The 17500-nt window shown below is 40.4% G+C and overlaps 1 protein-coding gene across 8 annotated transcripts in view; it reads left to right on the top strand.

Moving 5' to 3' along the window:
* DIAPH2 (diaphanous related formin 2) overlaps positions 1 to 17500 on the top strand; it is an 807504-nt gene that overhangs the window by 308766 nt on the left and 481238 nt on the right. For all 8 annotated transcript variants that reach the window (XR_012160923.2, XM_073360856.2, XM_073360854.1 and 5 more), the window contains one exon: positions 280 to 374. Coding sequence is in view for 7 of the 8 variants with exons in the window: in XM_073360856.2 (XP_073216957.1) it covers positions 280 to 374 (95 nt within the window). In the remaining variant the exon portion in view is untranslated. The remainder of the gene's footprint in view (positions 1 to 279; positions 375 to 17500) is intronic.

Here is a 17500-nt window from a genome sequence, read left to right as displayed (position 1 = left end):
TGGCCTGTCAGTTCAAATCATCAAGGAGGGAAAATATAATTGCCTTTTTATTTTTTAAGAATGTGGACATTTGTCATTAGAAATTGTCATGAGATAACCGACTTATTTTGCTAAAACTTTATGTAGTCTTCTATATAAATTTGTTTTTTCCTGTAGATAATCTGACCTATAGTTAACCTATTTCTGAATGTGTTTTTGCAGTAAAAATATTACTTAAAATATGATGTTGCTTCATACTTTTGACTTATTTGTTTTTAATAACTTCCTATTTAATTTCAGCAATCTTTCTGGGATCTTTCCGAATGCCTTATGAAGAAATAAAAAATATTATTTTAGAGGTGGATGAAAAGAAGCTGAGTGAATCCTTGATTCAGGTAAGTCATAATGTAATCTGTTTCAGCAAAACAGCTTTCCTCATAACAATCTCTTCAAAGAAATGAGCTTTAACTCAAGAAGAAGAATAAGGAACTATTCAAAATTGTATGCTAAACGCATGCTATAAACTCCTCACTTTATCTTCTTTAATACCTATGCATTGTGACTGCTCTTTCCGTTTTATTTTTGGGTGCGAAGAATACAGACAAAGTAATTGTTATATAAAGGAACTGTTGACAAAAGGGTACATTTGTTTGCCATAGTCTGGCTTCTTTTTGCTTTCATGTTAATTTTCTCATGCATACAGAAAATACTAAAATAATAATGAGCAAATACTCAAATGGTCATTAAGCTATCTTCTACTGATGACGTGTGGGGATGCCCCAACCCCCATTCATGTCAGAGAATACAAGAGCCATGTTGGACATCAGATACATTGATTTAATATGGGGTAATATTTACTGCTTGTTAATTACAATATTTTGCAAGTTCGTGCTTCATCATGATGACTTACAGATTTTTTTTTTTGCAGTCTGTGGCAGAGGACATAGTACAATTATATTATTGACACCTTTTATTTAATATATGCCAGGGTATCGTGCTGCTTCATGCAATGACCCCTTAAAGTCAATGAGTTTTGCCTGCGTGGTGACTGTATTGTCAGGCACCATGTACTTAACAATCAGTCATGTTTCCTTTTGTCACTGTGAACATAAATATTGCCTGCAATCATGAAGTATGGAATTTATTCTCTTCTCTGTGCACCTCCATATACTTTCCTCTTCATAGGGGGAAGTTAGTACAGTGTCTGATTCTGCATGGAGACAAACCTACTCCTAACTTGAACTGATTTGATGAGGAGTGAGGCCTCAGTAAATTATCAATGACCAAATAAATCTATTTAAATCTATGCAGAATCCGTCACAAAAAGTCCTGGATGCTATTATTAGTGGGTTTATATGATGTACAGCAGAGAAAGCATAAAAATGATACTAATGTGTTGCTCAAGACCCGTTACACCATGTGAAATACTTATCGGGAAAACAAGCTGTCAAGTTTCCTTCCCCACTCTGAACTCCAGGGTACAGATGTGGGGACCTGCATGAAAGACCCCCTAAGCTTATTCTTACCATCTTAGGTTAAAAACTTCCCCAGGGTACAAACTTTGCCTTGTCCTTGAACCCTATGCTGCAACCACCAAGCGTGTTAAACAAAGAACAGGGAAAGAGCCCACTTGGAGACGTCCTCCCCCAAAATATCCCCCCAAACCCTACACCCCCTTTCCTGTGGAAGCCTTGATAAAAAATCCTCACCAATTTGTACAGGTGAACACAGACCCAAAGCCTTTGGATCTTAAGAACAATAAAAAATCAATCAGGTTCTTAAAAGAAGAATTTTAATTAAAGAAAAGGTAAAAGAATCACCTCTGTAAAATCAGGATGGTAAATACCTTACAGGGTAATCAGATTCAAAACAGAGAATCCCTGTAGGCAAAACCTTAAGTTACAAAAAGACACAAAAACAGAAGTATACATTCAATTCAGCACATCTTATTTTGCCAGCCATTAAACAAAAGAAAATCTAACGCATTTCTAGCGAGATTACTTACTAACAAACAGTTGTAAGGCTGCATTCCTGATCTGTTCCCAGCGAAAGCATCAGACAGACAGACCCTTTGTTCCCGCCCCTTCCAGCTTTGAAAGTATCTTGTCTCCTCGTTGGTCATTTTGGTCAGGTGCCAGCGAGGTTATCTTAGCTTCTTAACCCTTTACAGATGAAAGGGTTTTGCCTCTGGCCAGGTGGGATTTTATTGCACTGTATACAGAAAGGTGGTTACCCTTCCCTTTGTGTTTGTGACACAAGCTATATAATATAAGTCTGACCTTATTCAAACACTTCTGAAAAAAAATCTTCCATTCGAATCTAATCCTCCAGATATGTGAGATTGTCATTTATTTACTAGTATAACATTTTCAGTAATACCAATTGCAAAGTATTTACTGGTGGAGGTTGTTTATTTAATCATTTAATACATTTTAGATCTTCTAAAAAATTGTGTACAAAAACTTAGTTATGCCTCTTACATATCACAGGAGGTAAAGCTAAATTGGTATTATATAGTTGTACATATTGAAAATGCTACTTTTCTAATTTATTGTGTTTTAGAAGATATTACTTCCATCTTGTAATTACCAGAAATAATTGGATTATTACTTATATTGAGTACAGAGGAAAATTAATACCATGGTGCTAGTTGCTAGAGAAAAAACTCGCTGGGAAAGAGCAGCGTGTTGTCAGAGTCCTTTTTTCTGCAACTTGTTCCCCCAGATGCTGTCACAGGTCAAATCTGGGAAACTTCAGTGCATGCTGAAAGTCAGGTGTTCGGTTATAGTGTCCAAGATTTAAAAAAATAAAATAAAAAATTGCCATTGCAAAGAAGGCAGCTTGCTCTAATGAGTGGGAAGGGCAGCGGTGCATTTTATAATGATCTGTTCATTTTCAGTGTGCTATGTTCTGAGCAGCAGAGAAACTCACCAGCTTCTCTAGTAAGGCTTCATTGAACTGCTGTCTGAAAGGGACAGTACAGGCGTAGTCAGTGCTGAGCTGCGGGGTGTGTGTGTGGGGGTGGTTCTCGAAGTGTGGGAAAGAAAAGTCTATCTTTGCTTCTCTTGCTGGGAGACATGAATTCTTGCCTTTTCTGTGACCTAAGAGCAACCAACTTGATTACTTTCTTCACTTAGAATATAGGCAGTGTATATGAAACTGTTGAAAGATAAATTGTGATTTACCCCTTAAAACAGCTGTGAGTTGCAAAAGACTGGGGAGGGGGGCATAGTGGTGGGAATCCTCAGCCCATATTCAAGAAGGGAGAAGAGAATGAAAAGCACATTCCTCTTCTCTCTTCCAGGTGGCAGGAAAGTCAGATGTGTCAGGGCACAGACCTCTTTTCCTAGAAGTTGGTTAGGTTCTCTGGGAAAACTCTTTCGCAGAATTTCCCAGCCTGGGATTTAGAGGTGAATCACAAAGCTAGTTCAGAAGGAAGTAGAGTAGAAGAGTAATTTCCATGTTGAATTGAATTAGTCATAGAAAGCCATATGACTCTGGATCATCTTGGCTTCACATTATACTTGAGCTGCTGTGCTGAAACTGGAGAACTTTTTGAAATCCAGGAGGAGTCCCTAATATAGCTAGTCAAAAGAGCCAATATACATTTTGCAAAGATTACCTTTCCTTGGGTATAAGATGTATCAATAAATGTATGGCTGATCCAACCACCTTTTGAATTCCTTTGAATTCCAGTGATTGTATGTTGTTTTTACCTTACCCACTGCAAGTGTTATGTTGAGTTATTTATTAAAATAGTTTTTATATAGTAGCAAATCCATATGGTCGTATTTTGTAATTAATCTTTACCTCAGAGTCTGTTTTTAGGAATTGCTGAGAAGTGGAGTAAGATTAAAATTAAAAAAAAAAAAGAAGACTCTTGTGTGGGGTGCAGAGGGTATGGTGGGTTGTGAGAATTATTTGATCCGAAGATGAATAAATTATGAAGTTGTAATTTATTGTGTGTTAGAAGAGTTTAGAAGTGTTCTATTATGACAAAACAAAAACAATATACTGCATTACAACGCTTGTCTGTTGAAAAAAGAATATATATATATATTTTCAATTGGCTTCAGATTTCTTCAAATCATATTGATCTTTCAGAAATGCTGGCATGTATATGGTGGTCATGCAACAAAAAATTGTGTGTAACTAGCAGTATCCATGAAAATCACAGTGAAGTGTTATGTAAATGGATTTTTGTCAAGTTGTGATTCTCAGCTGTGGTAAAATTAGAGGTCTTTCATTTACTTGTTTATATGACCTCCGTTACTAATAATGAGTACATACAACCTTAGGCCTGTTCTTTTCATCAACAGCTATAGTATTTACATAAGGCATTGATGAATGCTAAATTATGCTAGCTTCTGAGACGAGTGGAAAAAACTAAATTAACCTTTAACCATTAAACAAAAAAAGAGTGAAAATTTTTGCCAATTCTGTTTCTCCTCTTGTAAATTTGGTACGTTATTGCTTTCAACTCAGCATAATCCTTCATTGCTTATTCTTGTCTAGTAGAGGGAAACTCAGGTGTGTGTGAAGGTACAAATTTAATATTGTTTAATTATCAGAGCTGCAGTTAACAGATTGTGTGTTCTAACAATTCCTGAGCTATCCGTCAATGCTGGGTTTCCCAGGTTACAACAGTGTATAAATGACAGTGGTCTTAAGAGAGTTTGCCATTTCAGTGCTAAGAACCATCAAACTGTTAAGCTACAAGTAGTGATCATGTTAAAGCAAAATGTGTGCTGAAATGTGAGAGCCAGCTCATCCAGATGTAATGGAAAAAAAAAAAACAACCCAGCACTTGGATAACTATTAAATATAAATGATTCTCTTGATTCTGCCTGTGTTAAACTTGATGGCAAAACTCTGATGTTGAAGCTTGGGCTCAGTGTTCGGAATGTTTAAGATGAAAATAGCAGCTAACAAGGGAGAGGGGTCCTACAGACAAGAGTCTCTTTTGCTGTACAACCCTGGTTGATCCCTGGAGCAGGTCCATCCTGAGCACTGAACGAGGCAAGAATCCAACAGCAAAAATATGTGACCATGTAAGTAGATTGTATCATAATGCATTCACACAAGGGGGCTGAATTAAGATGCATAACTTAATGCAGAGGTTAACTTAACTTCTGTCATTTTCTTATTTTTGAGTGCTTGATTTGACATTGTATCCGTAATAATGATCTTTTAACATACTTTTGTATGTAACTTCCTAGACTTAAAAAAAAAAAAAAAAAATGAAAAAAAATCCATCGTGGCGGCATATTGACGCCCACAGTAGGGCTGGAAGTTTTAGAGCGATCCCAGATCTCTTTCATTGAGCTAAAAAAGTAACTGACAGTATTTTGTGTGCCAGCACTAGAGTGGGATGGGACTTGTAGCCAGTATGTTTCACAGATATTTGCTGAGCAGAGGAATGATGAGAGCGAGAAATCCTGGGTTTCATTCCCTTTACAAAGAAATAGCAAATCACTAATTTTGGGTGGAAGGGGGGTAGATTTGGATTTATACCCCATCCTTTTAAATCAAAGTCTAAATACTTAGTGCAAAAAACCCAAACCAAAATAAAGCAAAACCACCACCAAAAAGTAAAACAACCACACATTGGAATAAACCCTGCATGGTAAAGTCCTCCTATTGAGGAGAAAAATACATTCCCCCTTTTGTATATTAGTGCTTAGCTTAATTTCATGCTATAGCCTTCCATCAGGGCCTGTACTGAAATTCCAGTGAGCTTAATTTTAGCACAACCAGGCCGTTGTATCCTTCAACTATGAGCCCAACAAGCAGCCTAGTAGTATGTTTCTAGTAGATTATTAAGCTTAATTGTTTGGAAGCTGGTAATGATGTAGGGTGGTAATTTCTGTAGCATATTGTAGAAACGTATAAATGAAAAAAAATAGAAAAACTGAATACATGATACATTGTTTTACTATCTGCTTTCCTTTTTTCCCCCCACTAATCAATGTTTCTTTAATACACCGTTGTTTGTGCATTTTTATTTGGGGTATTGAGTCCATATGTATTGGAATACAGGTGCAATTCAAGGCAACTGCATCTGCACTCCCTCTTTGTAGAACAGTAGGCGCACCTACACTCTGTCGTCTGGCTCCCCTGGCCATCACCTCTTGGGTGAAGAGATACATCTGTGTCCCATCTGACCCGGTGTATCTCCAGGATGAACAGTTCCTTGCCTTCCCTGTCTTATTCCTAGTAAAAGACTCTGCTTAAGTAGACCTTATGGAGACTAACAGGGTAATTTCCCACAGTTATAAGGTACTGCACATCACTTCCGATGCAAGCCTATTTTATTTGTAAGTAAAAGCATTACACAACAAACAATATTAAAACAATTAAAAAATCTACACTGGGCAGTCAGTTCATGTGGTTTTAAACCAGACAGTCTTGCATTTCTAATGTTTTTCCCCCATCTAGAACTGAGACCAAACTGGATATGTTTGGTCCAGTATTGGATAGTGGGTGCCATTTTAAATAGTATTCCCTGCCCCCACTGATGTGATGACACGCTCTTCAAAATGGCGGCCTTCTTGCAGCATGACAATGCACACTGCATTCAAGGTCTCGCTGGTGGGGGTGAGCCCCCTCTGTTCCCAGAATTATCAGGTCTGGTATTCTGAAGAAGTGTGAGTGGTCACTTTAAGCTATCTGTATGCTAATAAACTTACCAGAAATCTCTCTAACCCTAAGATGGGTTTTCTTTTTTACACTCTTTCATTATACAAAAGGGAGAAGAGGGAGGGAGTTATGCAAACAATCCAGTAGAGCATTGTTTTTTAATTATTAATTTTTATTTTCCTTTGTTTTGCTTTTATATTTCCGATTAGAAATTTGCAGAAGTTAGTAAGAGTTCAATACATACTTTGTTGTGCTTATGTATTTGTTATAAACTGTCTGAAGTGATGAAAGCTTAGGTGGTTGTAAATGTGATCAGTATGGGAAGCATGACATTGATAAGACTACAAAATCTGTTTACATGGAGTTGTTGTTTTCCCTAGAATTTAAAATAAGAACTCAGATTGAGCAACCAACTCTTGACAGAAAACTATCATCTATTAAATTATAGAAGTCACTGTCAAGTATTGTTTCAATTCCTGCACACTGATTTTATAAAACCAACAATAAGACATTCCAGTTTTCTGTCCTCTCATTGCAACTTTTTTTTATTAGACGTAAAATCCTAGTGTCATAGAGGAATTTACAGCCAGAGATAGAAATTTTCCTATTTGTGGACCCCATTTCTTTTGTTGAAGCTGGTTTATTTTTTTCTCCATCCTGATATAGTAGACACTGCTCTTTGTGGGGAAAAGTGCCAGTAGCAGGATTAGGTAGCTGATCTGTACTGCACCCTACTGAAGTACATGGATGGAGGGGCTTTTTATTACCTCCTTCCTCAGATACCATCTAAGATTCTAATGAGGCAGGGACTATGTCCAGCAATATCCTCAAAACACCAGAAAGGAAATAGACTTCAAGTAATTGACTAGATATAGGACTTCAGTTAATGTTCTTTCTCTGATTTTGAATGCATAGCGTGGACTTGCTGTAGTACATCATAGATTCAAATACTTAAGGAAAATATTTAAACTCAAAGCATTGAGGCTCCTACATTAATCTACAGTTTGGACATAGTGAGACTGGTTTACAGTGTATTTTCATAGGCACTGTAGTTTGAGTTCAGTAAGGTTTCTCTGTGTGCTTTTACATGTACTTTTTATGTCAATTTGCAGATTTTTAGAGTCAGTGGTGGTTTTTTTGGGGTATGCTGTGCTGAGAAGCAGTTTGGGGGTATGTTGCTGCACCATAACAATTGCACTAACATAAAAAAACAGTTATGCCCTTCTTCAACCTTAAACTTGCTTCTTTCATCCTGGCCAAAATTCTTATTTAGTGTCACGCTTCATCAGTTGACAAGTGCAAATCCCCAGGCAGGGTTGGGAAGTGAAGCCAGAATAGTTATGGTCACTTAAATCTGATGTAGCTTGCATCTCTGTGTTAGTTGTATAGTATATTGTACGAGTATGTCTGAAAGACTTTCTCTTTTATTACTATTGTGGTCCTATTTTTTGGGGATGATAACATGCAAAGGTGGAACAGATACTGAAACTTTTTAAAGAGAATATTCTTAAAACCCAAATTCTCACTTAATAAACTGCTCCAAAATATCCCTGAACATACTGAATCAATTTCTCGCGTTCCCCCTTTCGAGACCTTCTCCATAAAGCAACGTACTTCTTTTTCTCCATTTAATAGAGGCGTAAGAAATGGAGGGGGAGGAAGGCATTGTAAAATAATTGTCTATATGTAGTTATTCATGGTACCAGCTGTAGCTGGTCAAGAATCAGAGAAAATCAGAGTGGTACATTAACCAAAATGACATTGAAACTCAAAATTCAATTTATTTGATTGAAAAATGTCTCCCTAAAGTCCTTCAGATAGATGTATTAAATCTAAAGTGTTGCTTTAGGACCCCCATAAAAAGAAAATTTGAATGATGAATAAAGTCTATCATTCAAGGAGTTTTGGACCTTGACGATAAACAAAACATTTTTAAAGAGTTGAATAAGACTTAGCCACTTAAGGGTAAGGATCAACTTTACTGATTGTTGTATCTTAGGCACATTCAGTATCTATTAAAATAAAGTAGTGGTGAATTTATTCTGAAAACAATGGACATTTTTTTTAATAGACTGAATGTTCATCTGTAACATGTAAAATAATGGAATATTTATCTATTGGATATTTTATTTCACTATGATGATTTATTTGTTTCAATTTTAGTTATTTTGGGCTGACGCATTGCATTCCATATAATGTTATAAAGTATGCTAATGAATGTGAATATAATGTAACTGGAATATGCTTCATGAACAAGGTCTATTGTAAGGTATCATTACAAATTTTATAATCTACTGAGTATGGTCATCCTATTTGTATAAATATATCATTCTTGTATATGAAGCTAGAAATATGAAGTGTTACTCTTAACTCCTATTGTAACTATGTAAAGTGTGAGCCATTAATGGTGGCTTGGAATCTTGATTGCTCCCATCAACTAGGACAGTTGGTTGTAATGAGTCTGTTTACTTGCAAGCTTTCCTGTGAGTCAGGCGAGGAAGAATGAAGGCTTGGATGTCTCAGGACATGTGACTGTCACCTGGTACTGGAATCCATCTGAAACCTGGTGCTTTTCCATTTAGAAGGAGGGGTGGGGACCCAGAGGGACACAAGATTCCTGCCTTGTGCCAAAGCTATATAAGGGGGTGGAACAGAACAAAGTGGGCTGCAGTCATGAGAAATCCCCTAGCTACCACTGGAGCTGGAATCGGGACTGTACCAGGGGAAAGGATTGGGCCCAGACTAGAATGGGGTCGAAGCTGTGAAAGAAGCTTATTGGAACATCTCTGAGGGTGAGATTTTTATCTGCAATCAGTTTCTTAATGTATTAGGCTTAGACTTACATGTTTTGTTTAATTTTGCTTCGTAACTTACTTTGTTCTGTCTGTTAGTACTTGGAACCACTTAAATTCTACTTTTTATATTTAATAAAATCACTTTTTGCTTATTACTGAACCCAGAGTTAGTGACGAATACCTGGGGAGCAAACAGCTGTGCATATCTCTCTATCAGTGTTATAGAGGGCGGACAATTTATGAGTTTACCCTGTATAAGCTTAAAATGGAGTGGAATGGATTTATTTGGGGTTTGGATCCAATTGGGAACTGGGTATCTGGGTGCTAGAGACAGGAGCACTTCTTAAGCTGTTTTCTGTTAAGTCTGCAGCTTTTGGTGGGGCATGGTTCAGACCTCGGTCTGTGTTTGCAGCAGGCTAGTGTGTCTGGCTCAATCAAACAGGGTTCTGAAGTCCCAAGCTGGCAGGGAAAATGGGCTCAGAGACAGTTTCAGCACATCATGTGGCAATCCCAAGGGGGTTTCTGTGACCCAACCTGTCACGTGTACAATTAATATAACAGATGCTATCTACCATTCTGTTTTTTGCACCTTTGATGAGTAATAAAACTGGTATGTAAATGTTGGAATTGTCATTTTAGCTGAATATGTAATAGATTTGTTAGGTATCTGAAGAGTACTTAACCTCAAATTAAAAATTTGAGTAAAACAAAGCAGTGGTTTAAAAATTCAGTTGTAGGCAAAATTTGAGAGGTAATGAAAATATATAATTTTGGACAAATACTTAACTTTCGTGTATGAATTCAAGCTGTTTCCAATTTTTTAAATCTTGTTTTATTTACTTACGTTAAACAGTATGAGAATGTACATGTAATTGACTACGTATATGAGAGAGATTATTATATACAGAATAGGTCCTGCAAAACTTAGTTATATCTCCCAGGTATTTTTTAACGGAGTTAAGCAGGTCAACTTTGTAGTATTTTTTGGAGGGTGAGGGGAAATCAAATTTTATAAAAATGTGTCATAAAGAGCAATCCTTAATTTGTGTTGGATATTCATAGATAAAATCAAATGCTTAATTTATTGAAACCCAGCCTAATTTTGGGATTTTTTTGAGAAAATTCATTTGTCTCTCCTCCCCCCTTATGCTTATCATATTTTCTTATGTGGAGCGTCATCTTATTCCTTGTCATTATTGAGGCATACTGATTTTTTTTCTCTACATTATGTGGTAAGAAAATATATCATTTAGCCATTAAAGTAGAGCTAATACTCTGTATTGAATGTTTTTAGTTCATATGAAAGGAATCTTAAAGATGGTGCTAGAAACTCCAGTCAGTTTATTCAAAGTAGTACTATGGTTTATGCAGATGACAGTTCAAGCTGTGCTTTTGTTAATTTGCTAGTATCTTATAATTTCTACTTGTCCTCTAGTGCATGTATTATTTGGCTGCTGTATACTATGGTTCACGTTATTTTTTTTTAAGCCCTGTCCTTCCTTTCCCCATTCTCCTCCTTTGTATGTCTTCGTGTTCTGTATCTGTCTAATTTAGATGGGAATATTTTTGTGGTGGGGAATTTTAGAATATTTATTAGTGATAATAAGCCCCAGGCACGTACCTTTCGCAGAGGCAGTGGGATGGACTCGAACTGTTAATTAGGTCTAGAATGGCAAGTCCTATTGCTATTCTGACTTCATGCTTTTAATGCAATTTATTTTAACTAAAACAGTGTGGTTTATTACCTGCAAATACATTATCACTCTTTTCATGATCCCCAAAACATTGCCGGAAGACTCATATCTAAAACACTTTGTCTCCTACATACAACTCCAAATATGCTGAGCAGCTCTGCAGAAGGACTTCAGAAAAAACTGAGGAATCATCTTCTGCACCTCACATATTCCAGAAGGGGCCACTTCAAACAAGAACACAGGAAGGAAGAAAATCATGAAACCTACCTGGAGGTCATGCAAGAAACACCAGACTGCTATATTTAAAAAAATAAATAAAAAAACACCAAAACAAAACGAACCCCCCCCCCCCAAAAAAAAACATTAAAAAAAAAAAACTACAATAACTCCACAAGTCACAGAACACCACCTCTGGAAAAATGACACCAGGACCCTCGATGTGGACAGTACACGACAACCCAAAATCATCAATTTTTCAAGACTGCCCCTACTGGAGCTGAATTATCAGGGGACTAAGGGACTGAAATTCTGCCCCATGTCAGAGCCTGATGCCATACAAAATGTGTGGAGAACCAACTCCAACTTAAAGAATTATTTCACAATAATGATGGCACGACCCACAACTGTCCACCGACAGTTTTAAGTAAAAAGAATCATCTGACTGGTCAGCCAACAGTGGATGAAATCACACACTTCTTCATTACATGGATTTCTTCAGGAAAAAAAATTGGTTGTGGAATCCTTAACAAACAAGACATCCTTCACAGTCCCTGAAATCCAACCACCAGACAGTGATCAAACCAGCAGACAAAGGGGATACCATCATAATTCTCAGCCAGGTTGACTACCTTGAGGACAACTGACAACTCTCTGGCACCACCTACTGTAAAGAACACAAAGACGACCGCATTTCACAATTCACCAAGGAATTTTAGAAAGATCAAATCCTTCCCCAAACTCCAAAAGAAACTCTGCAACTTTATGCCTCATGAATTCATCCCAGGGACCTTCTACAGGCTTCCCAACATACACAAACAAGGGAACCTGTGCAGACCCATTATATCTGGCCACGCCATTCTTACTGAAGGGATAATCAGGATACATAGAAACTATCTTCAAACCACTTACCACACAAAAGGCCATCTTCCTCTTGGATGCGGATGATTTCCTTCAGAAACTTCACAGTGTTGTTCACCTCCCTCAGGACACCATTCTCGCCACCATGGATATCACCTCAGTATACACCAACATCTCTCACAATGACTGCAACATTGCCTGCCTCAAATATTAGGATAATGGACGATAATCAGGTATCCACCCCAAGCACATCACCAAACTCACTTACATCTCTACTCTGATACAACATGGTCCTTGGAAGTAAAAAAATCTTACCGCGCTATAGGTGAGACCGCGTTCTCGAATTTCCTTTGCCCCCCTGCTCCTTGTCCCCTGACCGCCCCCTTCAGAGACCCCCGTTCCCTAATCACCCCCAGGACCCCACCCTCTACCGAACCCCCCTGTCCCCTGACTGCCCAGACCCCTATCCACATCCTCCGCCCCCTGACAGGCACTCAGTGGTGGGAAGCGGAGCAGCCCGCTCTACTCCACCAGCTCCCAGCCGTGGCACTCTGCTTCCCGCCGCCAGTGAGTGTGGGGAGGTTGGATAGGGGGTGGGGTCCTGGAGGTGATTAGGGACGCAGGGTCTCTGGAGGGGATGGTCAGGGGATAAGAAGCGGGGGGGCATCCTTTCCCCAATCTCCCCGCACTCACCGGTGGCGGGAAGCGGAGCGCTGCGGCTGGAAGCTGATGTGCTGATCCAGTGGAGCGCTGCTTTACCACGTTGTATGCGAACCCATGTTCTATTGGGTCGCATTAAAACTACCTTTCTTCCCTAGGCCTTAACTCCTTATCTTTTCCCCTCCTTCCTGCTGACCAACAGCTGTTTCCTTATACGTGAGTTCACACAGAAGATAACACTGGCATGTAGGGTTGAAAGGTCTCTGCTGGTTTCTTTTAAAAAGGCATTCTTTTTGTCTTTTTGAAAATCGTCTTCAATCACCCCTATCAGAGAGAGAGAAAGAGAGAGGCCTTTAGAAACTTCCCCTTATTTCATTAGTTAATCTTTGAATCAGACATCCTCCCTCCTTCATTCCTTTTGTCCTTTAACCCATTATTTTCAAGGCCTTCCTTCTACTTGCTAGTCAGGGCCATTCTTTATAATACACTGTCATAAATATAAAGGGAAGGGTACCACCTTTCTGTATACAGAACTACAAAATCCCTCCTGACCAGGGGCAAAACCCTTTCACTTGTAAAGGGTTAAGAAGCTAAGATAACCTCGCTGGCACCTGACCAAAATGACCAATGAGGAGACAAGTTACTTTCAAACCTGGAGGGGCGGGAGGGGGACAAAGGGTCTGTCTGTCTGTCTGATGCTTTTGCTGAGAACAGATCAGGAATACTCTTCAGAACTTCTGTTAAGTTAGTAAGTAATCTAGCTAGAAATGCGTTAGATTTCCTTTTGTTAAATGGCTGGTAAAATAGGTTGTGCTGAATGGAATGTATATTCCTGTTTTTGTGTCTTTTTGTAACTTAAGGTTTTGCCTACAGGGATTTTCTGTTTTGAATCTGATTACCCTGTAAGGTATTTACCATCCTGATTTTACAGAGGTGATTCTTTTACCTTTTCTTTAATTAAAATTCTTCTTTTAAGAACCTGATTGATCTTTTATTGTTCTTAAGATCCAAGGTTTTGGGTCTGTGTTCACCTGTACAAATTGGTGAGGATTTTTATCAAGCCTTCCTCAGAAAAGGGGGTGTAGTGCTTGGGGGGATATTTTGGGGGAAGACGTCTCCAAGTGGGCTCTTTCCCTGATCTTTGTTTAACACGCTTGGTGGTGGCAGCATAGGGTTCAAGGACAAGGCAAAGTTTGTACCCTGGGGCAGTTTTTAACCTAAGCTAGTAAGAATAAGCTTAGGGAGTCTTTCATGCAGGTCTCCACATCTGTACTCTAGAGTTCAGAGTGGGGAAGGAACCTTGACGTGGTGGCAGAGCGGTGGGATCATTTTGAGATTTTTTTTTTTTGAGATCATTTTGAAGCAGAAGTACAGTAGGATTTTAAAAGGACATTTTTTTCCCCCCTTTGGGCTGCTTGGAAGCAGGTTTTAAGCTGAAAGCAATTAGAGTTTTTCTGTCTCTGCCTGGGGCCAGAGCAGCAGGCATAACAAAAGGGATCGTTCTTTTTGAGCTGGAGTTTTCTCTACCTAAAGGGAGGGTAGTTAACCTCCTGCAGGGAAATTCACAAGTTTTTCACGGACCTGAAGAGGGTTTTTTTTTTTTTTTTTTTTTAGCTAAGAGCAGGTAGAGGATTTTACTGTAGGCTGAGAATAGCTATCACAGAACATAGGTATCTGGTTACAGCACAACAAAATTTTACAAGCCAGGGGTTTTTTTTGTTTTCTTTCTAACTCTCGGGTGTAAAGTTAGTTAAAAACAGAGAGGTTAACATGACAGAAACCAAGGCACAACACAGACTGGAGTTAACCAGACTGGAGGCAGTGAAAGAGGCAGAAAAACCCCTAGAGGCTGCCCACAGGAGAGAAATGGAGGCAAAGGAAAATGAGAGGAAGCATGCTGAGGAGGAAAAGGAAAAAGAGAGGAAGCATGCACTGGAGATGGAGAAGGCAAAGGCTCAGCAGAATATAGCAACAAACCCTAGCAATCCTTCTCCAGGTACCACTGGTCATCCCAGAAAGTTTCCCACCTACAAGGCAGGCGATGATACCGAGGCCTTCCTAGAAAACTTTGAAAGGGCCTGCCTTGGGTACAGCATCTCTGCAGACCAATACATAGTAGGGCTGAGGCTGCAGCTCAGTGGACCCTTAGCCGAGGTGGAGGCTGAAATGCCTAAGGAACACATGAACAAGTATGAACTGTTTAAAACCAAGACGAGAGTCAGACCGAGCACCCGAGTATTCCTGTCGGCGGTTCAGAGCCCTAAGTTGGAAACCAGACATTTACCCGACATGCCTACCACATTGTGAAACATTGGGATGCCTGGATATCAGGGGCAAGTGTTGAATCTCCAGAAGATTTGCCCTTCCTAATGCAAATGGAGCAGTTCTTAGAGGATGTTCCTGAGGAAAAAGAAAGATACATCCTAGATGGGAAGTCCACAACTGTAATCGAGGTGGGGGAGATTGGAGCCAAATGGATGGAGGTGGCAGAAAAGAAAAAAAACTAGTAGCACTTGGGGCGATTATCAGAAGGGGCAAACTGGAACAAAACGGGTGGAGGGAGGAGAGAGGAACAATCCTGGTCGCAGTTGGAGCGGAGACCAGAAGGGACAACCTCCAACCTCACCCTACAACTGGGGACAGCCCAAGGCCCCCGACCCACACCAAGGAACACTCCAGACACCTTATTGTCCTGCCACACCATTCTCCAGCAATCCAACTCGCCCCAGTGACCCGTCAGCTGGACGATGTTTTAAATGTAATGAGCCAGGGCATGTAAAGGCCAACTGCCCCAAGCACCCCAACAGATTACAGTTCATTGCACCGGAATCACACCAGAGGTCCTCAGGCCCAGATGCCTCCCAGATACCCTCGGAGCAGAGGGAAACTGTGAGTGTGGGCGGGAAGAAGGTCACAGCGTGGAGGGACACCGGAGCACAAATGTAGGCTATCCTTGCTTCCTTAGTGGACCCCAATTTAATCAACCCAGAGATCCAAGTGACTATTCAACCCTTCAAGTCAAAGTCTTTTGACTTGCCTCCAGCCAAGTGGCCGGTCCAGTACGAGTGCTGGTCAGGAACATGGACTTTTGCAGTCTATGATGATTATCCCATCCCCATGCTGTTAGGGAAGACTTGGCCAATCATGTGAAGCTAGCCAAGAGGGTGGGAATGGTCACCCGCAGCCAGGCTAAGCAAGCTGTCACACCTAGCTCTATTCCAGAAACTTCTACCAGGACCCTGTCAGAGGTGATGGAACAGGACCCCATGCCAACGTCAGCAACAGCAATAGTGGATCCAGTCCCAGAGACCCAGACAGAGCCAGTCCCAGAATCGGAATCGGCAGAACAACCAGCACCAGAACCAGTGCCAGCACTGAATGCAGTTCTGGCAACCCCAACACCAGAGGGCCCACCGAACCTGCACCAGCAACAGCAGATAACTCTACACAAGAGGCTCAGTCGGAGCCTGAACCCCAACATAGTGCATCAGCGGAGAACGGTTCACAGTCAGCGGAAACAGCCCCATCACTTGCATCGCTTCCGGGGGAACCAAGCATAGGTCCACAGTCTTATTGGGAACTGATGTCTCCAGCATCAAGGGAACAGTTCCAGACCGAACAGGAAGCAGATGAAAGCCTCCAGAGAGCATGGACGGCGGCACGGAGCAACCCACCACCTCTCAGCTCTTCTAATTGATCCAGGTTTGTTGTAGAAAGAGGACTTTTATACAAGGAAACTCTTTCTGGTGGACACCAGGAAGACTGGCATCCTCAGAGACAGTTGGTAGTTCCAACTAAATACCGGGCCAAGCTCTTGAGCTTAGCCCACGATCACCCTAGTGGCCATGCTGGGGTGAACAGGACCAAAGACCGTTTTGGGGGGGTCATTCCACTGGGAGGGAATGGGCAAGGATGTTTCTACCTATGTCCGGTCTTGTGAGGTATGCCAAAGAGTGGGAAAACCCCAAGACCAGGTCAAAGCCCCTCTCCAGCCACTCCCCATCATTGAGGTTTCATTTCAGTGAGTAGCTGTGGATATTCTGGGTCCTTTTCCGAAAAAGACACCCAGAGGAAAGCAGTACATACTGACTTTCATGGATTTTGCCACCCGATGGCCGGATGCCATAGCTCTAAGCAACACCAGGGCTAAAAGTGTGTGCCAGGCACTAACAGATATTTTTGCCAGGGTAGGCTGGTCCTCCGACATCCTCACAGATGCAGGAACTAATTTCCTGGCAGGAACTATGGAAAGCCTTTGGGAAGCTCATGGGATGAATCACTTGGTTGCCACCCCTTACCATCATCAAACAAATGGCCTGGTGGAGAAGTTTTATGGGACTTTGGGGGCCAGGATATGAAATTTGTAAATAAGCACTTCAGTGATTAGGACCTAGTGTTGCAGCAGTTGCTCTTTGCCTACAGATCTGTACCACATCCCAGTTTAGGGTTTTCACCATTTGAACTTGTATATGTCCGCGAGGTTAAGAAGCCATTACACCTGAAGCAGCTATGGATGGGATTTACACCTTCTCCAGGAACTAACATTCTGGACTTTGTAACCAACCTACAAAACCCCCTCCAAACCACGTTAGCCCTTGCTAAAGAAAACCTACAGGATGCTCAAAAAGAGCAAGAAAGCCTGGTATTATAAACATG

The sequence above is a fragment of the Lepidochelys kempii genome, chromosome 9 (assembly GCF_965140285.1).
Source record: "Lepidochelys kempii isolate rLepKem1 chromosome 9, rLepKem1.hap1, whole genome shotgun sequence".
In the NCBI taxonomy this organism is placed as follows: Eukaryota; Metazoa; Chordata; order Testudines; family Cheloniidae; genus Lepidochelys; species Lepidochelys kempii.
The sequence above is the reverse complement of the archived record's forward strand: the minus strand, read 5'-3'. Positions and strand labels throughout refer to the sequence as shown.